We start from the raw sequence: 19,476 nt of genomic DNA on the forward strand, positions 1-19,476 counted from the left end.
TCAATGTAAAATTCCTCTTCAAGATCTTCATTTAGAAAAGCACATTTGACATCCATCTGATATACTTTGTAGTTCTTGTGTGCAGCATAAGCAAGAAAAAGTCTTACCGCTTCAATTCTAACAACAAGGGCATAAGTTTCCCCAAAATCAATTCCTTCTTCCTGTGAATAACCTTTGAGGACCAATATAGCCTTGTTCCTTACAACTTGACCTTCCTCATTCAATTTGTTCATGAAAAACCATTTAATTCCAATAATGTTCTTGTCTTTAGGTCTAGGTACTAGTTCCCATGTCTCATTCTTTTCAATCTGATCTAATTCCTCTTCCATTGCTTTTATACAATTCTCATCCTTACTTGCTTCAATAAATGATTCTGGTTCAATTTGAGAAATTAAACATACTTCTTCAGCATCTAACCTTCTCCTGGTCATCAAACCTTTGCTTTTATCTCCAACAATTTGATCTTCACAATGATTTAGCTTTATATACCTGGGAGTCTTTGAATTTTATTGGTTTGCTAACTCATTATGTTGTTCCTTTGTCACTGTTGAATTTTATGATGCTATCGGAGTCACAGGTTCACTATTCTTAACTGAATATTGCATTACCGGTTTAGGTATGATAAATTCATCTTCCCATCCATAATCATATGATCTGATTTGATTACTGCCATGCTCATCCACCTTGATATTTATGCTTTCCATTACCCTATTCAATCTTTTGTTATAACATCTACATGATTTTCTCTTAGTAGAATAACTAAAAAATATTCCTTTATCACTTCTAGGATCAAACTTTCCTAATGCATCATCTCTTCTAATGTAACATTTGCTTCCAAAAATTCTGAAATATCTGATAGTAGGACCAAACCATAATTCATAAGGAGTCTTGCTAGTATCACCTTTAATGTGTACTCTGTTGAAAGTGTATACAACAGTATTGACAACCTCTGTCCAATAGATATCAAGTAATTTAGCTTCAGTCATCATAGTCCTTCTTGCATCCAAAATTGTTTTGTTCTTTCTTTCCACCAATCTATTTTGCTATGGGGTTCTAGGTGCAAAAAGTTGTCTCCTAATACCATTCCTTTCACAAAAGTTATTGAACTCACCGAATGTAAACTCTATGCCATGATCTGATCTTAAGCACTTTATCTTTAGTCCTGTCTCAATCTCAACCATAGCCTTAAAGATTTTGAATTTCTCAAAAGCTTCAGATTTCTCTTTAAAAAATGCCACCCACATCATTCTAGAATAGTCATCAGTAAGTAACATAAAATATCTATCACCTTGAAAACTTTTAGTCCTTGCCGGTCCACACAAATCAGTATGAATAAGATCAAGAATTTCATTATATTCATCATGTACACCTCTGAAAGAAGTTCTAACTTGCTTACCCATTTGACATTATCTACATACCAAATTATGAGGTTTAAAAATCCTAGGCAAATCTCTAACAACTGGTATTGAACTCATCTTTACTATGCAATCAAAATTTACATGACACATCCTCTTATGTCATAACCAACTTTCATCAATTTGAGCAATCAAGCAAGCCTTCTCACCAGAGTTCAAATGAAGGATATTTCCATTAGTCTGAGTTTTGGAAGCAATCTCCAATCCAGATTTATTGATGATCTTGCATTTTCCATCCTTGAATTGCAAATGAAATCCTCTATCCACCATCTGACCTACACTTAAAATATTATGCTTGAAGCCTTCAACATAATAAACATTATCAGTATTATTCTTACCATCCAATGATATTGTTCCTTTTCCTTTGATCCTACATGCCTCATTGTCTCCAAATCTGACCAATCCACCATCAAATTCTTGCAATGATAAGAAATTTCTTCTATCACCAGTCATGTGATGCAAGCAGCCAATGTCTATAACCCATTCATCCTTTTCTTCAATTTTAGTAGCCAATGCCTTTTCCTTAGTATGTGCTGCTTCAACGACATATTTCGGAGAATCGTCCTTGATAGCAATAAAGACCCAATCTTTGCCAGATGAGGCATCATTACCGGATTCACTCATAGGTTCATCATCATCATCACCATCATAATAACATGATTTATCCTTATTCCTTTTGAATCTAGGTCTGCTCTAATATTCAGGATTAGGCTTATAATTCCTGACAAATCTTTCATGATTCCTAGCAGCTCTTTCAGGACATCTAGATGCAAAATGACCAATCTTATTGCATGAAAAACATTGAAAAGGGACTTTTCCTTCATAGCTAATTCTAGCTGGTCCTTTAGGAAATCTTCTAGCAATCAGGGCTTCCAGATCTTCAAGATCTCTTTCTTCTTTCTCAATTTCCTCCATATCCTTAGCATAAATCTCTTTCCAATCTATCTTCCGTTTACTTGAGGCAGATGCTTTAAATGCAGTCTCAATTTTAGCAACACTTTGATCTCCAAGTTCTTCAAGTTCAAAAGAAGACGATTTTCCAAGTAATGTATCTCTGGTCACAAGGGTAGTTGACATTGTTTGGAGTTCATTGATAGCAATAGCCTTCATCTTGTAAGACGGAGGTAGAACTCTTAGAACTTTTGACACTATCTCTTTCTCACTAACAGATCCATCACAACATTTGATACCCATGACAATCTCATTGACTCTATCCATGAAAGAACTTATCTTCTCATCTTCTTCCATCTTTAAAGTTTCATATCTTACTCCGAAACCATCAAGTTTTGCAATCTTCATAGCATGGTCACCTTCATAAAGAGTTTCAATCTTTGTCTAGATCAACTTAGCATTCTTCAACTCCATGACATTCAATGGATTTTCATCAGATAGGGCACTCAACAATGCTTCTTTCGCTCTCACATCATTTTTTAGCTCTTTTTTTTTCATCAACAGGTGTCGGTGTGAACTAGAAATAGGGTCATGAGGTATATACCCTTTCTCCACTATCTCCCAAACTTCAGCTCCAAGACATCTGAGATGAATCTTCATTCTCTCCTTCCATATCTTGTAATTTGTACCATCAAATCTGGGACTCTCCTTCTGGTAAGGATTGAATGTGGAACTAGATGCAATTGCCATCAGATCTCGTCAAGCGGTTAAGCTTTTGTAGAGAGGACCTTTCTCTGATACCAATTGTTGGAATGCATTGATACGGGTAGTAAACTGAGAGGGAGAGGGGGTGAATCAGTTTACTAACAATAACAACAATCAATTCAATTATAAACCTTATACCAGAGCACAACACAATGAAAGATATATCATGAAAGCACAACACACATAACATCCATATTTTGACATGGAAAACCTGGAAAGGGAAAAACCACAATGGGAAACCCTACCCACAATCAAATGAATACTTTGCAGTGGTATTATGAATAATTACAATGGGGTCTGCACTTGCAGAAAGGCCAACAATGTAGAGCGCACTGCTCATCACAAAGGGAAGTCTCACTGACTTACATAAACATCAGACTACAATCTAGAAAGCAATGAACTATGAAAGTAGCATCTACTAATGCCTGATACAGTTTCAGTTAAGCATTGATGTCTACTCTGCAACAAAACCTTTCCAACCTTCTCCTGAATGATATGACTTTATTCGCACATAATCCTTTCTCTGATATTGTAGGCTTGACCAATCATAAACATCGATATATCCTTGTACAATTACATGAATAAGTCACACATAAATACATATCATCAACCTTATTGACAAGGTCAACTAAACCCTAAACCCATAATTACACAAATTACATCACACGATACCACCAGACCAATATTATGATTTACATTACATAGGATGGACCTAAATCAAATATCCAAACAATTATATCCATCGGGAATTCAGCTAAGACCAAAATCCAACACGCTTCACTAACCGGTAGAAACCCTCAGTGAAAGTTTACCCGGATCCAAATAGGACCACAATAATAGCACACCATCCAATGCAAAGTCACCAAACACATGAGATATGATCAAGACGCACCTACAACATGAGAGAAACCGATTCCATAAGCCGGACCCAAAATCCACTGACCAAGTCACCAAAACAGCATACCGGTAAAGCTAACCGGGAATGCCAGAAGCCAGTAAAGCCAAAAGCTAGTCGATAAAGGCACAAACCAACCAGCAATGGGAAATACAAAAAGCTATAACCAAATCATGAAACCACCAGAATATAGCTTGCATGTAGCCATCAGAATAAGCATCCAAAACCGATTCCAGAGATCTGATCATATCGGATCAAAATCATAGCCAAAACCAAGATGATCAACAAGACTAACCAGGATAGTCTCCAACCGGGATACAGTGTTGACATCAATGACAACACTTAACCAAATCCAACATATTGCCAACACTCTATTCATATTTTCTTTACACGCTAGTTAGTATATTTTTTGCATTTTGAAACAACTTCAAACAAATACAAAAACAATTAGAAGCATAGAATATGTTTTCTTGCACCTCTCACACTCTAATGTGCCTTGGGATCTACCCAAACATAACTTGAAAGTTGTGAGAAATGAGACTTGTCACTTATTTATACATTTCCCATCCTCATGCAACTAGATGAGCTTGAAGAACAATTGAGGCTTGTAGCTCCTTCTCCAAATTTAAAAACTACTTTGCAACCTAGGAACACATTTAGATGTTTCTAACCAATGTCTCCTATCATTCTCAAGATTGCTACTTCCTAGTCAAGCACTGCAAGGACATTTTCCCACTTGTCATGGAAGAGCCCCACAACCCTTACTCTTCCATAGACCTCAATTGTATCTCTCTCAAGACACTTTCAAAACCCCAATCTTACAAAACAACATTAAATTTGAAGACATGGAGATCAACTATGAAAGTGAATGAAAAACAACAAATGTTGATTTTATTAGTCCAAAGTCATTTTCTAACAAGTTCCAATATTCTAGCACATTAAAAAATCAATCAACAACATTTGTTGTGATCAAATTTCATTATCAAACCTAAAACAAAATACATTATAAATTATTTATATAGCTTCACACATTTATTCCAATATCATTATGAGTTGGTCCCCATCTCTTCAATCTAAATGCATATATGATTGTTGATTCCATTATTTGTTTGGTATAGATTATCATAAATATTTATTTACTTAAATTCCCACATTTATTTTTAAAGCCTTATTAGCCCTTCTCTCTTTATCTAAATGTGTGTATGATTGTTGATTCCACTATGTATTCTTATAAATTAATAAGAATATTTAATTATTCAAATTCACACAATTATTTCAATAGCATTATGGCCCCTCATCTCTTTAATCTAATTACATATATGATTGTTGATTCTATTATTTGTTTGGTATAGATTAACAAGAGTATTCTATTTATATAATTTCCACATTTAGTCAATAGCATTATCAGGTTCCCAACTCTATGTATGATTGTTGATTCAATTATTTGTTTGGTATAGATTAACGAGAATATTTTATTTATATAATTTCACACATTTAGTTCAATAGCATTATAGGGTTTCCATCTCTATGTATGATTGTTGATTCTATTATTTGTTTGGTATAGATTAACACGAGCATATTTTATTAATATAATTTCACACATTTAATTCAATAGCATGGTTCCCATCTCTATGTATGATTGTTGATTCTATTATTTTTTTGGTACAGATTAACACGAGAATATTTTATTAATATAATTTCACATATTTAATTCAATAGCATGGTTCCCATCTCTATGTACGACTGTTGATTCTATTATTTTTTTGGTATAGATTAGCAAGAATATTTTATTTACACAATTTCATACATATAATGCAATAACACCTATCAATCCTGGTCTCTTGAATCCAAACGTTCACACATATAGTTCAATAACTCTATCAGTCCCCATCTCTTTAATCCAAACGTATAAATGATTATTGATTCAAATATTTGTTTAACATAGATTAAGACAAATATATATTAAGAAAAATAGAGAGTTTAGTCTAGCAATATAGAACTTAACTCTTAATTATAGAACGAGCCCCAACTTGACAAACAATATGCAATGGACCCTCATCCAGGCAAGAGAAACCCACCCACGATTATCTTATTTCCTTGATTTCCCACATTGATTTCAACACCTTTAACAGTCCCCATCTCTTTTTAACCAAATGTATTTGTGAGTGTTGATTCCATCATTTGCTTGGCATAGATTAAGCCAACAAAGGTTATTTTATCTGAGTGCTTCTTATCACTTTAATGATACGGAGCATTTGAAGATAGTGGAATGTATGACGAGGGAGATGATGTGAGCCTCCAATCCATTTCACAAATGCATTCCATGAAGAATATGAATATGTGAGCACTAATGTGCACAATCTGGCACTTTCTGGATTCTGAAACTGGACTGTTATAGCAAGCAATTGCAGAATTGGATACGTTTTCTCTGTGCACGCGTATTTCACTAATGTCCATTCTCATTCATTACAATCACAGGAATTCAACGACAATGGTCGACAGTGCGTGAGAGAGAGAGAGGAAAAAATTGTAAAAGGGTATTGTGGTCCGCACACCCACATAAAAGTTAAATTCTCATTCTAACATTTCTGACAGGAACAGTTTCAGAATCAGATTATAATGATGTTATACACGTTAGCAAGTTCAGATCTTGAGAAGAAATTCAACTCTCCTTTTTGTCTGCTGAACAGTGGAGAATAAGAAAAACTTACTTAACCCACTGACCGACCAGTTTGCATGCGTAGAAGCAACTTTTTCATTAAAAAATACTTTTCCCATTTCACTTATCTTTCTGTGCACTTATAAAAGTGAGTTTTAGTGGGGGCCCAATAAAAGGCGGTGCAAGCCCAATATCCAGAGTCAAGATTTCAGAAAACTGTTGCTTCAAGACAAAGGATCAAAGGACAGATTTCATATATAATCCTGGAGATGGAAAATCATAACCAATCTATACAAAAATACGTACATATATGCTTGATTGGGAATCAAGTAATGTTTCTTGTCATGATCAAAGGATTCCAGGATCAGGTTGTTTTTACATTGGGTTTTTTGGGTTTCCACAATATTCTACCAATCTTCCATTTCCACTACTTTGGGCTTTTTTAGGTCTCCAATCTGCCTTTTCCACTTCATTGGGACCTTTTTAAATTTCCAATCTTCCTTTTCCACTAACATAGTAATCAAGTATTTATTTTATGGAATTTGGTAAAAAGTAATCTGCATATGTTTAAGTTAGAATTGCGTTTTACAATCATTTTGAACCATTTAAAACTTTTCAAATCTTCATTGAAATTATTTAATCTAAAATTAATCTTCATTGAAATCATTTAATCTAAAATTATATCATTATGTATCTATATTATATTAGGAAAATGTCTTTCTTTTCAAGTTAGATATGTTTAAGAAAATGCGAGTCATTGAGTCATTTTGTACGGTTTAAAAGTTTTCAAATCTCCACTTAAATTAGTGAATTGAAAATCATTTCATTATGTATCTATATTTTTTAATTATGCATTTTAGATATTATCTTTTTGAACTATCTAATGTATCGACAAATGATTATCTTGAAAACAAATTATGGGGTTTTAACATCTTCAAATCTCCACTCAAACTATTGAGTCCAAAATAATATCATTACGAGTCTATATTATATGTTATTACACTTTCAAACTCTCTTGACGTGGAAATTCCACTACCTTCGACATTATTAGTCTCATGGACTTAGATTCCCTTGACCCAATGAGTGTCGATTTAGACCATTACATTCCAAGAAAGGAACATGAACCAACTTTACTCTTAGCTGGCAAGAGACATAGTACCATTTAATTTTCATATTCAAAATTTTAATGAAATACGAGGTAAATTCTAGTGTTCTTGAAAGACTCGTGACCATATTTGAAAACTTTCTTTTAGTATCAATACTCATGATCATATTTGAAAACTTTCTTTTGATATCAATATCAAAAGTGCTTAACATTATACATTAGAGAAGCTTATATGTTTAGAAATCATCGCTTAAATAATAGGAAACAAAAGACAATTTTGCTAATATTGAACTTTATCATTTTATTCATTATTTTAATCTATTATCTTACTATTGAAAAATCCAAATTTGATATTCCTCTATATACAAAACCCAATTAAATAAAGAAGATTTTAGACACAAAACATAAAATTTCAACCCTCTTAAAATAGACAATACAATATATATCTTAATACACATTTATATTAAAAATTTCTTTCAGAACTTGTATTTTTTTAATTCAAATTTGATTATATATACTTAAATTGTAAGACATTACAGATCGTTTTATTAAAAAGCAGTAAACAGTCTTTCTTTAACTTAATATACTAAACTTTTTTGGGTGTAGGAGGAATATAAATATTCCTAATAAGCAATCTTAGAAAGTTACATGAAGAATTCTATAGAGAATTAGCTGTCATTAAAATTCAAAGAGAATTTATCAAAAACTCAATCATGGTACTGATAAAAAAATCAAATTAATACAAAACAAATCAATCAGATCTAACAAAATCATTTGAAAGAAACTGCAAAGATTAAACAATACCCTTACAATCAATTCCACTACCTTTTCATCGTTTAAAACATTTACAGAATTTTCGTTTCATTTAATACTCGCAACAGACAATTCTGAATGGCTGTAGCTATCCCTCCAAATATTTGTTTAATTCTTTTTGCAAACCTGTTACTGTCACGTACAATGCAGGAAAATATTAGCTAACTTAGTAATGACGTTAATCTCGTCAACAATGAGTCAAGCAAACCATAATTTAATTATCAACCCACCTTAATTAACCTACTCTATAACCGTAGTCTACATTCCTTAACGTATATAGAATATACATTATATTATTTTTGGTGGGTCTTAAGAATGATTATATCACAAAGTTGATAACTGCATCCACTTTAGAATTGAGAATTGGTATTGCTTGTTTTCTAGCTGAACATTATTTAAAGTACCTAAGCAGTAGCTCCACTACCCTATATATCAAATCGCATTCCATACCAAACATCTAGCCTCTGAATTTTTTTATATACAAGGAAATCTAAGCTTCAGGCCATAGCCCTGGATTAGAGTCTCAATTGTTCAGAGTCTTAGAATGAAGAGCCTCTAGATTCTTATTGTTTCTGGATTGAATTGTGTATCAATGTTTCGGATCATATTTTGTGGTTATCATCAGAATAATAGAAAGTTATAAGAATCAATGATTCAATAAGAAATTATAAGAAGCGACGATTCTATAAAGAGCTATAGAACGAGGAGCTTCTGATTAGTAATCCCTCCATCCATTACTGTTTTTCCAGTTTTCTTGAATCTGCAATGGGCAACTGTGTGCAAACAGGATGCAGAAGAATTTCCCAGGCTGTGGAGGTGGAGAAATTTATCAATATTATGAAAACTGATGGAAAGATCTTGGAGTACAGTGCTCCTCTATTTGTTAGAGATGTGCTGGTGGATTATGAGTGCCATGCTGTTGTTAATCCTCAGACCATCAACCAGCAACTTCCTTTGGCATATGAGCTCCTTCCTGGTCATATGTACTGCCTTGTTCCAGATGAGAAGAATCATGTTAACAAGGAGGAAGAAGCCATGATAAAGGTGGAGCCAAAGGAGATGGATAAGTCAAAGGGTGGTGTTGTGAGGCTCAAAGTTGTGATAAAAAGGCAGCAGCTAGGAGAATTGCTGGTGGCTAATAAAGGAATGTCCCTTGAGGAGTTGGTGCTCCAAATACAATCTAAATGTCATTCACCAAGATCTGGTTTGGATGATTCCTCTCCAAAGTCTAACTCTTCTGGTTGGAGGCCTTCTTTAGACAGCATTCCTGAGCTTCATGATGTAATAGCTTAGATTATAAAACTTATGGTATTATTGTCACTCTTGATACATGGGCTAGATATGGCATGTGCATACCAATAGCTATATAAGAAAGGAAATATAGAGAATGAAATGCTATTTTCTCTTTGCCCTCAACTTTTTTTTCTAGATTATTCTACTTTGTATATATCTATAGCAGATTCAATGAAAGGCAGCTGTGTTTTTAGGGTTTTCTTTTGGCTAATAGATCAGCAATAGGATACTTATAGAAAACTTGGATTTCTTAAGACAGCATTCCTGTGCTTCATGATGCAGTGGCTTATAAATTAGAAATCTTGTTTATCTTGGTTTTACCAGTCTTGATACATGAGTTACACTTGGCTTGTGCTATAAGAAAACTAACATAAATATTGAAATGTTATTTTCTCTGCATGCAACCTTTGTCTGGATTATTCTACTTTTTTATATATATTCATGGCAGATCCAATGAAAGACAGCTGTATAAAAAATCAATATGATAATTACACTCATAAATTAATTTTACGGCTTCTTTTAAGTTAACAGTTCAGTTTTTATTCTGTCCACTGTGTTATCATGAATAAGAAATGTTTCATGTTCATAAAAATGAAAATGGGTAAACAGGAAATATTATTATTAAGATTGCTTTTGAATTTATTATGTATAATTTTTAGTTTGATGATGTTTCCAATCATATTTAATGATCTATTAGCAGAATGAAAATCATTAAATATAATTTAAAACGTAAAATGAAAACTATTTAGACAATGAATCAGAAACAGTCTTAATATTTCTGAAAACACCATCTACCAGTGCCAATTACATTCCAATCAGAGAGCTTAAACTATTAAATTTAACTTTGTTTTACTACATGCACTTGCAATATTGCAATAGAATGGAGTGAATAGAGCAGCGCATTAGAATAGAATAGAATAGAATAAAGTAGTGCAATAGAATAGGATAGAATAAAGTAAAGCAGTGCAAAGGAATAGAGTGGGTAGGGGCAGGGGCAGGTTATCATTTTGTACTGGTTTCTGGTTAAATTATTAGAGACTAACGTGATAATTACGTTGATCAATACACTTTATAAATTCTGTTCAATACAATATTGTTTAAAAAAAATGCATATTCTCATCAAAAGATAATGTGTTGACCACGACAAACCCACCATTAAGAAGAACAGTCAAGACCTTGTGAGTGAGTTAAATATGCATAAATTTGGTTGTAACATCCAGAGTGCCCCAGCCGGTGAAAACCCTAGTCCAATACAAACGACGTGGATAAAATACAAAATAATAGTTTCAAGCAATTCTAAATGCATCCTAAAGTAAGTTTAGACACCATTTCAGACACACACATATATATACACACACTTTTAAGCAGGTTTAATAATGTATTTGGAAGGAAATATAACAATTATATTAAGATATTATGGTTTAAATTTAGAGATTTGAGATTCAAGTAAAAATTAAGACAAATTAATGAAATTATTGAAAAAAAAAGAATTTATTTGGATTTTAAGATCAGATTAATTTTGATTTATTTGATCAATTGATATATTGTGATAAAAGATTACAAACAAAGACATGGTACTAGAATAGATATTAAGAGACAAAGACAAGGATATTTTGAGACTTATGGTTTATGATGAAATTGCAAATACAATCTAATTCTAGGACTAAGCGACTCATTGACCTAGCTTAACTAGTGAGTTTTTGTCCTCTACTATTGTTGACTTGTACTATTCACCCACTTAGATGCTTGTACCTATAACTATTCAAAAATGCATGGTCAAACATTTCAACTTCAATAAGTCTTGAACACATGTACTAGCCTACATCACATAAAGGATAATGGTCAATTCTAGTTTTCAAGGCTATCTCTTCAATTCAGGCCTTTGATACCTCTTGTGACATATGTCATAACCTTACCTAATTTTTCTTGTTTGTATCTATTTTTTTTTTTTTGTCATTTATAGTGTTGTCGCCTCCGGTGAAATTGCTAATTTACCATGGTCAATAGTTTCACAATCACCATGGTAATCAAATTACAAATAAACATGGTTTAACACAATTATTACATAGAAAAATTATAAATGTCATAATTTACTACTTTTCATCCAAATTCTTTGTAACATCCCTTTTCATTATTTTTTGATTCTATATCTCCATTTGCCTCCCATCTCCTTACAAATGCCTTTTTTTCTCATGTATTAGTTGTAAAAGTTTTAAGCATACTTTAGTTAATATGTTTGAAATGAAATAAAATAATTACATTATATTAAGATGTTTAGGTTTAAATTCAATGATTTGAGATTCAAAAATAAATAAATAGTTGAGTAATTAAAACAAACTAATGAAATTGCTAAAAAAGATAAAGAGCTTATTTGGATTTCAAGATCAAAAGATCAAATCAATTTTAATTTACTTGATCAATTGATATGGCATGATAAAACACAAAAAAACAAAGATATGGTTATAAAATAGATATTAGAAGACAAAGATACAAATATTTCTGGACTTTCATGTTTTGTGATGAAATTGTGACTACAACCTAATCCTGGGACTAATCTACCCATTAACCTAGTTTCACTAGTGAGTTTTTGTCCTCTATTGTTGTTGACTTGTAGGATTCACCCACCTAGATACTTTTACCTATAAGCATCCAAAAATGTTAGTCTAACACTTCAAGTTCAAGAATTCTTAAACAAATGTACTAGCCTGCATCACATAAAAGAAAATGGTCAATCCTCATTTTCAAGGCTATCTCATCAATCAAGCCCTTTAAAATCTCTTCTAATGTATGGCACTTTCTTATCTATGTCTTCTTGTTTGTATCTATTTTTTATTTTTTGTCATTTATAGTGTTGCTACATTTGGTGCAATTTCCACTTGATCATGGTCAATAGTTTCACAATCACCATGGGGATCAAATTGTACAACCAAAAGATGGTTTCACACAATTAAGAAATAGAAAATTTGTAAATGCTAGTAACCAATACCTATTATCCAATTTCTTTGTAAAGTTCTTTTTCAATGATTTTTTTGATTTTGCATTTTTTATTTTTCTTCCCTCTCCTTAAAACTACATTTTTTATCATTCATTAGTAGTGAAAGTTTTGAAGAGTATCTTATTCCACATTCAAACTAAATTCCATCCCCAACCCATGAGTTTTCATAACTCCTCTTCATATTTGTCCCTAACCTACCCTTGCCTAGCCTTCAAAATGTAATTTAATCAATTAATTACTAAATTTTCAAAGAAGGGTATGATTTCATAGTACAACATTTTAGCATCGAGGGTTCATCCATAACTTTGAAATACCTTATCAATTTATGTATATTGAGATTTTAAATAAGCATGACATGGCCCAATATGTTTGTTTAATGTTAACCAGCAAGTAAATCATTTAATTAATGCAACATGTGTAGCTATTAGGGGTTGCGACATGCACAAAAATGGTGTGGGGTATTCATAAGTAACATTCCAAATCTTATATAGATCAATTCATGGAAATGTCAATCACTATTCTAGCCTTGCTAGGGTTGTGAAGATATCTCTTTTCTAATCCACATGGTCTTGTATTATGACATACAAAGCTTCAATATTAAATCAAAGAGGTCATTGATCCTAGGTTGTGGATATCTATTCTTTATGGACACGTTATTAATCATCTTGTATTCAATTCATATACAAAAGTTTATCATCTTTCTGCTTTATAAAAATCACTAGCGATCCCCATGGTAACACAATTGGCCTATTAAAACATTTATCTAACAAATCTTGCACTTAAAATTTTAACTCATACAACTCTATGTTGCTCATTTTATATTAAGCCTTGATTGTGACTCAATCCCAAGTAATATGTCGATAAAGAAATCAAATTATCTTCTTGGTGGCAATCCTAGAAATTCTTTGAAAAATACATCTCTAAATTCTTGGATAATAAGATAATATTCAACCCAAGATTTGATGGTACCAACTACTTTCTTTGGAAGAGTCACATGGAGTGTCATATGAGATGTATTGGTGAACCTTACTTGGATATTACTAAATCAAGTATATCATTCCTGCAAATGGACCTTCAACTCCAGATGAGATCAAAAGTGTTGAATACAATATTAGGGCTAAGGAAGCATTATTGAGTGCTCTGACTGTCTCCGAGATGACAAATGTTATGGAATTGCAAACTGCTCATGAGATGTGGAAGAAGTTGGGAACCTTGTATGAAGGTGGCAGTTATGTAAATATTGCCAAGTTGCAGAGCCTAAAAACAATATATGAGATGTTGAGGATGAACGAAGATGAGGATATCACTTCTTACATGTAGAAGCTGAATGAACTTGTGTGCAATATTAGATTTCCTGGTGGAAAGTTGGAAAAATCAGATATTTTTGCTAAAGTACTCAAATCCTTACCTGAATCCTAGCAGCATAAAGTTGTTGCTATTGAGGAGATGAGAACTATGATAGATGTAACCAAGGATATGTTGATTGGTAATCTTTCAGCCTTTGAGATGAGTGAATTTGGTGATGCTCTTCCTAAGGTAGAATCTGCATTCAAGGCTATTGTTTATGAAAAGGATGAGAAAATATATGATCTGGGAGAAAGTTCTTCAAGGATATCCAAGTATGAGAAGGAGAGGAAGGAAATTGAAGATGTAAAGCGAGAGCGTGAGGAGCTTGAAGCCATTATTTCCAAGAGATTACCCAAAGGAGTCGATATGTATGTGTATATGGTGAAAATGGATAACAATAATAACAAAATTGAAAGGCTAAATGAATTCAACCACCAAACCCTAGCCTAACAACAACAAAGATCCACCATAACATATGAAGATTACCTAAGACAATGCAAATCAAATGAAATCACAAAGATTATACCATTACATGTCCAATAGGGTTTTGATCTCCATTCTTCCTATCTCCATTGATCTTGCTTGATATATTTGGTCTCAGATTTTATGTGCACAAGAGCTCAACAAAGAACGGAATGTGGTTGCAAGTAGGATCGTAGTGTAGTCAATTGATCAAGTAATTAGCTCATTAGGTCATTAGGGTTTGATAATGAAGGAAGCATCTCCTTATATAGAAGACACAATATATAATGGAGGGTTAAGATTGAGAGGTGTAAAAAGGAGGTCGGCTATGATTAGAGGGTAGGTAGAGAAATAATAAAATAATGAAAGAGGTAGGTAGTGTAGGAATTGAGAGATGAATGACATGTGTCATGGGTAGAAAAGGTTAATGAATTAATTAAATAAATAAAGATTTATTTAATTAATAGAAGAAATGAGATAATTAAATAAATAAAATATTTATTTAATTTTAGGAAAAGGATAATTTAAATAAATAAATGTATTTATTCAAATGAGAAATAAGGCTAGAAGAGGATAACTGAATTAATTAAATAAATAAAGATTTATTTAATTAATAGAAGAATTAGGCTTAGATAATTAAATAAATAAATTAGACATGACAATTTTGGGTGTCTACATTTTGCCCCTCTTTCAGACAATACGACTTGTTGTGTTGTTTCAAAGAAGATAATATGAACTGATACAGAGTTGCCCCAAGATGGGAATTATATGCCCCCTCGAGAGATTGGATGAATATGTCTGGAAAGATCACAGACAATCTCTCGATAAGAAAGACTGGATAGAATGGACTAACATGATAAAGTGACAAAGTCACGGGATAAAGAAGACTGACTCGAGAAATGAGGGTGAGGGCTAGGGTAGGCTATAAGATAGACCACGGGCAAAAAGACATCCTCATTGTCATCCACACATCCACGAGAGTAGAGTGCAGAGCGAAAATAGAGCAGCAGCAGTCAGCAGTGATGGCTTTGGTTCACAGATTCAACCGCGTTCATCGATTCCAGAGGCCAGCAGAGGCAGGAGAGCCGATAAGTACCACAAAACTACCTCGTACTTTGATGCATTTATTGTTGTCATTAATGCATAGAAGATAGAGCAATAAATGCGCTTAGAAATAGGGTTCAAAAATGTCAAAAAATGCTTAGGCGCGTCTACGTCGGTGCTAGGCGCATCTATGTCTACTAGGCGCGTCTGGGTTTGTGCCAGTCGCGTCTGTGTTTAGAAACGCGTTTATGTCGAATGCGGTCGCGTTTGTGTAATGTAGGGGCATCTGTGCCAAGAAGGCACGTCTGTGTCACCCAGGCGCGTCTGTGCAGAGCATAGGCACGTCTGTGTCTTTCAGTCGCGTCTATGTTTCTCAGGCACGTCTGTGCAGTCTTTGAGCACGTTTGTGTCAGGAAAGCGCATTTATGTCCAAAAATGCAAATTTTTGTCTTCTAGGTCAAATCGACAGTTCTGTGATGAACATATGTTGTCGATTGGATAAGCTGCTGAGAGGATACACTCAAGCAGGTCCTCTAGGGAAGACTAGAATAAATCAAGGCACTTTGTGATGAACAGTGATTACCAAGATAGAGTACTTTGTGATGAACAGGGAGTACTAAAATATGAGCAGCACTTTGTGATGAACAGGGAGTGCAAATGTGAGGAGCACTTTGTGATTAATAGGGAGTGCAAAACACGTAGTACTTTGTGATGAACAGGGAGTACCACTAGGATGGATAGCAACACTTTGTGATGAACAGTGAGTGTCACTAGGATGGATAGCAACACTTTGTGATGAACAGGGAGTGTCACTAGGATAGAATGCCATATGCATGTAGATAAAAAGTAGCATTTTGTGATAAATAGTGAATGCCACTATGATTGACACGATTGATTTGCTTGACTGCAGGAGTATTTGCCTATGCTGGAGTCATGGGAGAGATTCCCATCGACTCAGAGATTGCGACCTAAGCTGACATTTGGGGAGCGAGCAGCGATTGAGGCTATGGGATTGAGACATGTTCTGTATGTGCCTGAATTTCGGGCGAACATGGGATTGCTGACTACACTGGTGGAGAGATGGCACTCCGAGACATGTACATTTCATTTGTCGATGGGTGAGATGATAGTCACCCTAGAGGATGTATACAGGATACTCAAGATACCGATCGACGGGGATCTGATTCCCTACGATCGAGACGGAGATAGGGAGGCACTGAGACGAGTGTTCCAGGACCCTGGATTGGAGATGAGGGTTGGGCATGTGGCTTGGGATACTATGACTTCTACAGGATTGGCGCTGCCAGCAGTGATAGGAGGAGCGATTAGTGGGTTCCTGTGTCCTGATAGAGTGACACGGGGGTTGGCTATGGGCTGGGGAGGTGCATTAGAGACACTGGTGACACAGTACACCAGATATGCCTGGGGACCGTGTGTGCTGGCACACCTCTACTATGAGCTGCATCAGTTCGTATACCATGGATCAGTGGGATTGGGCTACGGGGTGACACTGCTATAGGTGTGGGCTTATGAGCATCTACCAGTGACACGGTCGATACACTTCAGAGGCAGAGGACATGGACGCAATTTTGTGCACCTGTATGATATGATCACGTCGTAACCACGGATTGGCAGGTTGGAGCACTGGTGACGGGTGATAGATGATATTGATGTGGTCATATGGAGGCCATATCTAGGATGCGAGCAGTGGGAGGACGATGCAGTTGAGCTTCCTTACACCTTCCAGAGTAGGTATCTGATTGGGCGGATGCCCTATGTGCTGGAGAGGCAGCTAGTGGACAGGGTTTGCAGGCAGTTTGGCAGGATCCAGAGGATGCCACGAGGCTCAGGCATGTATGCACGGATTGTCAGAGATCAGGCACAGTTTGGGCCCCTATTGTCATATGATCAGGCACAGTTTGGGCCCCTATTGTCATATGATCAGGCAGTTACACAGTTGGTAGAGATGATGCCCCTAACTTGGGACATGTGGCCAGAGATTGAGGATTCCGACATGGATGCCGAGTATATAGCATACTGGGCGGAGCATCCCTTCCCATGCTTGACGGATCTAGGAGAGCTATTGGATGGAGATGGGGGCGGGGATGATGATGATGGTGGAGGTGATGGGGGCAGAGGCCAACGGAGGAGGAGGGGAGCAGTTGGAGAGAGGAGGGTTGCACCTCGGAGGGAGGGTGGAGAGGAGAGACAGGCTCGGGTGGTGAGGGGTCACGGTGGATTTCCACTACAGGTGCCAGCAGCACAGGGTCCTAGACAGGTACAGGTATAGGGACAGGGACAGATATAGGGACAGGTACCAGTACAGGTACAGGCATAGGGGCAGGCACCCATACAGGGGGAGCCACAAGCAGAGGCGGAGGGGGCTGACGTAGAGGAGGATGAGCTGATAGAGCTGAGGGAGATCTGCCAGGGCCAGGCAGATGAGATCCAGGAGTTGGAGAGGGAGAGGGATCGGCTCAGGAGGAGAATCTGAGATACTGAGCGGGAGCGGGATCAGGCTATTCAGCGTTATACAGAGGCTGAGACAGCGCTGAGGGTGGGGAGACAAGCAGCGGAGGACACAGGGGCCGAATATGCCTATGTTCTGCGGGCCGGAGAGGAGATTGCCTACTGGAGGGATCTCTATTATGGTGCAATGCCAGCGGATCAGCAGGCGAGGAGCTTCCATAGACCATTGCAGACAGCGACAGCTATGGGAGGGAGCCAGAGGAGATAGGCATCTAGTGGTGGGGTTATGGGTCCTCCACCACCACCAGAGAGAGGGGACAGGAGGGATGATCCTAGGGCGGGTCCTTCAGGGGCTCAGATTCCATCAAGGCTAGGTGGCTCCAAGGGAGAGAGTTCATCATAGCCTTAGAGGGCTCCCTATGTATCAGTATTGTACCATTTTTGTATGATGATGTAGACACCTTCGGGTGATTGTAGCCATAAGATTTTGACATCATTGTATCATGACACTTTTTATATATATATATGAGATGATTCATCTTTGCGGCAGCTATATGCATGTGTACCTATGTGATGGGATGTTTTTATGTGATGCTTATGATATGGATGCAAATATGTATATGATGCAATGCAATATATTTTTTCTTTTATGTTTTATATGTGTATGCATGATACAAATGTGAATGTATGTAATGCAGATGAAAATGATAATGCAAATGTAAATTGTGCTAACAGGTGTTGTGTGCAGGATGTGATGCAGTTGTGATATCTATATGTATGTATGAAATGCTTATATGTGGTAATGCAGGTGCAAACTACATGAAATGCAAATGTTTTTGGTGTGTCATTATACTCAGTCATGTGATAGCAAGCTACATGGACTTGAGAAGGACGATGGAAGTCAATCAAGAAAGGGGGATGGAAGACAGAAGATATGAAAGTGAAAGAGCTTCTTGTGCGTTATCATCATTGAGCTTTATTATGGCAAGTAGGTTATGACAATCGAGGCATATGTTTGACCCAAAAAGTCATTGTACCTGTTTGCATGGAGATAAGACAGTCACAAACAAGGAATGCCCCAATTCACACTAGACTCATAGTGTCCTCATATCCTTGGACAAGTCATAGCATTACTAAAAGACAATCCACAGACAGCAAATAGAAATAGGTGACGATACCCCATCCTCGCCTTTCTAGTCAAAGACATCCTGGAGATAGAATCTCTAGTCAGAGACATCCCAGAAAAGCTAAAAGACATGTCACCTAAAGATAAAATCAAAAGAAAACCAAGACTCGACACCAACATCCACTGTAGTCCTCAAG

General features: G+C 35.6%; 1 protein-coding gene across 1 annotated transcript; it reads left to right on the top strand.

The window, feature by feature from the left end:
* The first annotated feature begins 8,935 nt into the window (after positions 1 to 8,935).
* On the top strand, positions 8,936 to 10,036 carry LOC131041438 (uncharacterized). The gene has a single exon (XM_057974551.2). The coding sequence runs from the start codon at positions 9,309 to 9,311 to the stop codon at positions 9,834 to 9,836; it is 528 nt and encodes a 175-aa protein (XP_057830534.2). The 5' UTR covers positions 8,936 to 9,308; the 3' UTR covers positions 9,837 to 10,036.
* Positions 10,037 to 19,476: the final 9,440 nt, after the last annotated feature.

The sequence above is a fragment of the Cryptomeria japonica genome, chromosome 11 (genome assembly GCF_030272615.1).
Source record: "Cryptomeria japonica chromosome 11, Sugi_1.0, whole genome shotgun sequence".
NCBI lineage: Eukaryota > Viridiplantae > Streptophyta > Pinopsida > Cupressales > Cupressaceae > Cryptomeria > Cryptomeria japonica.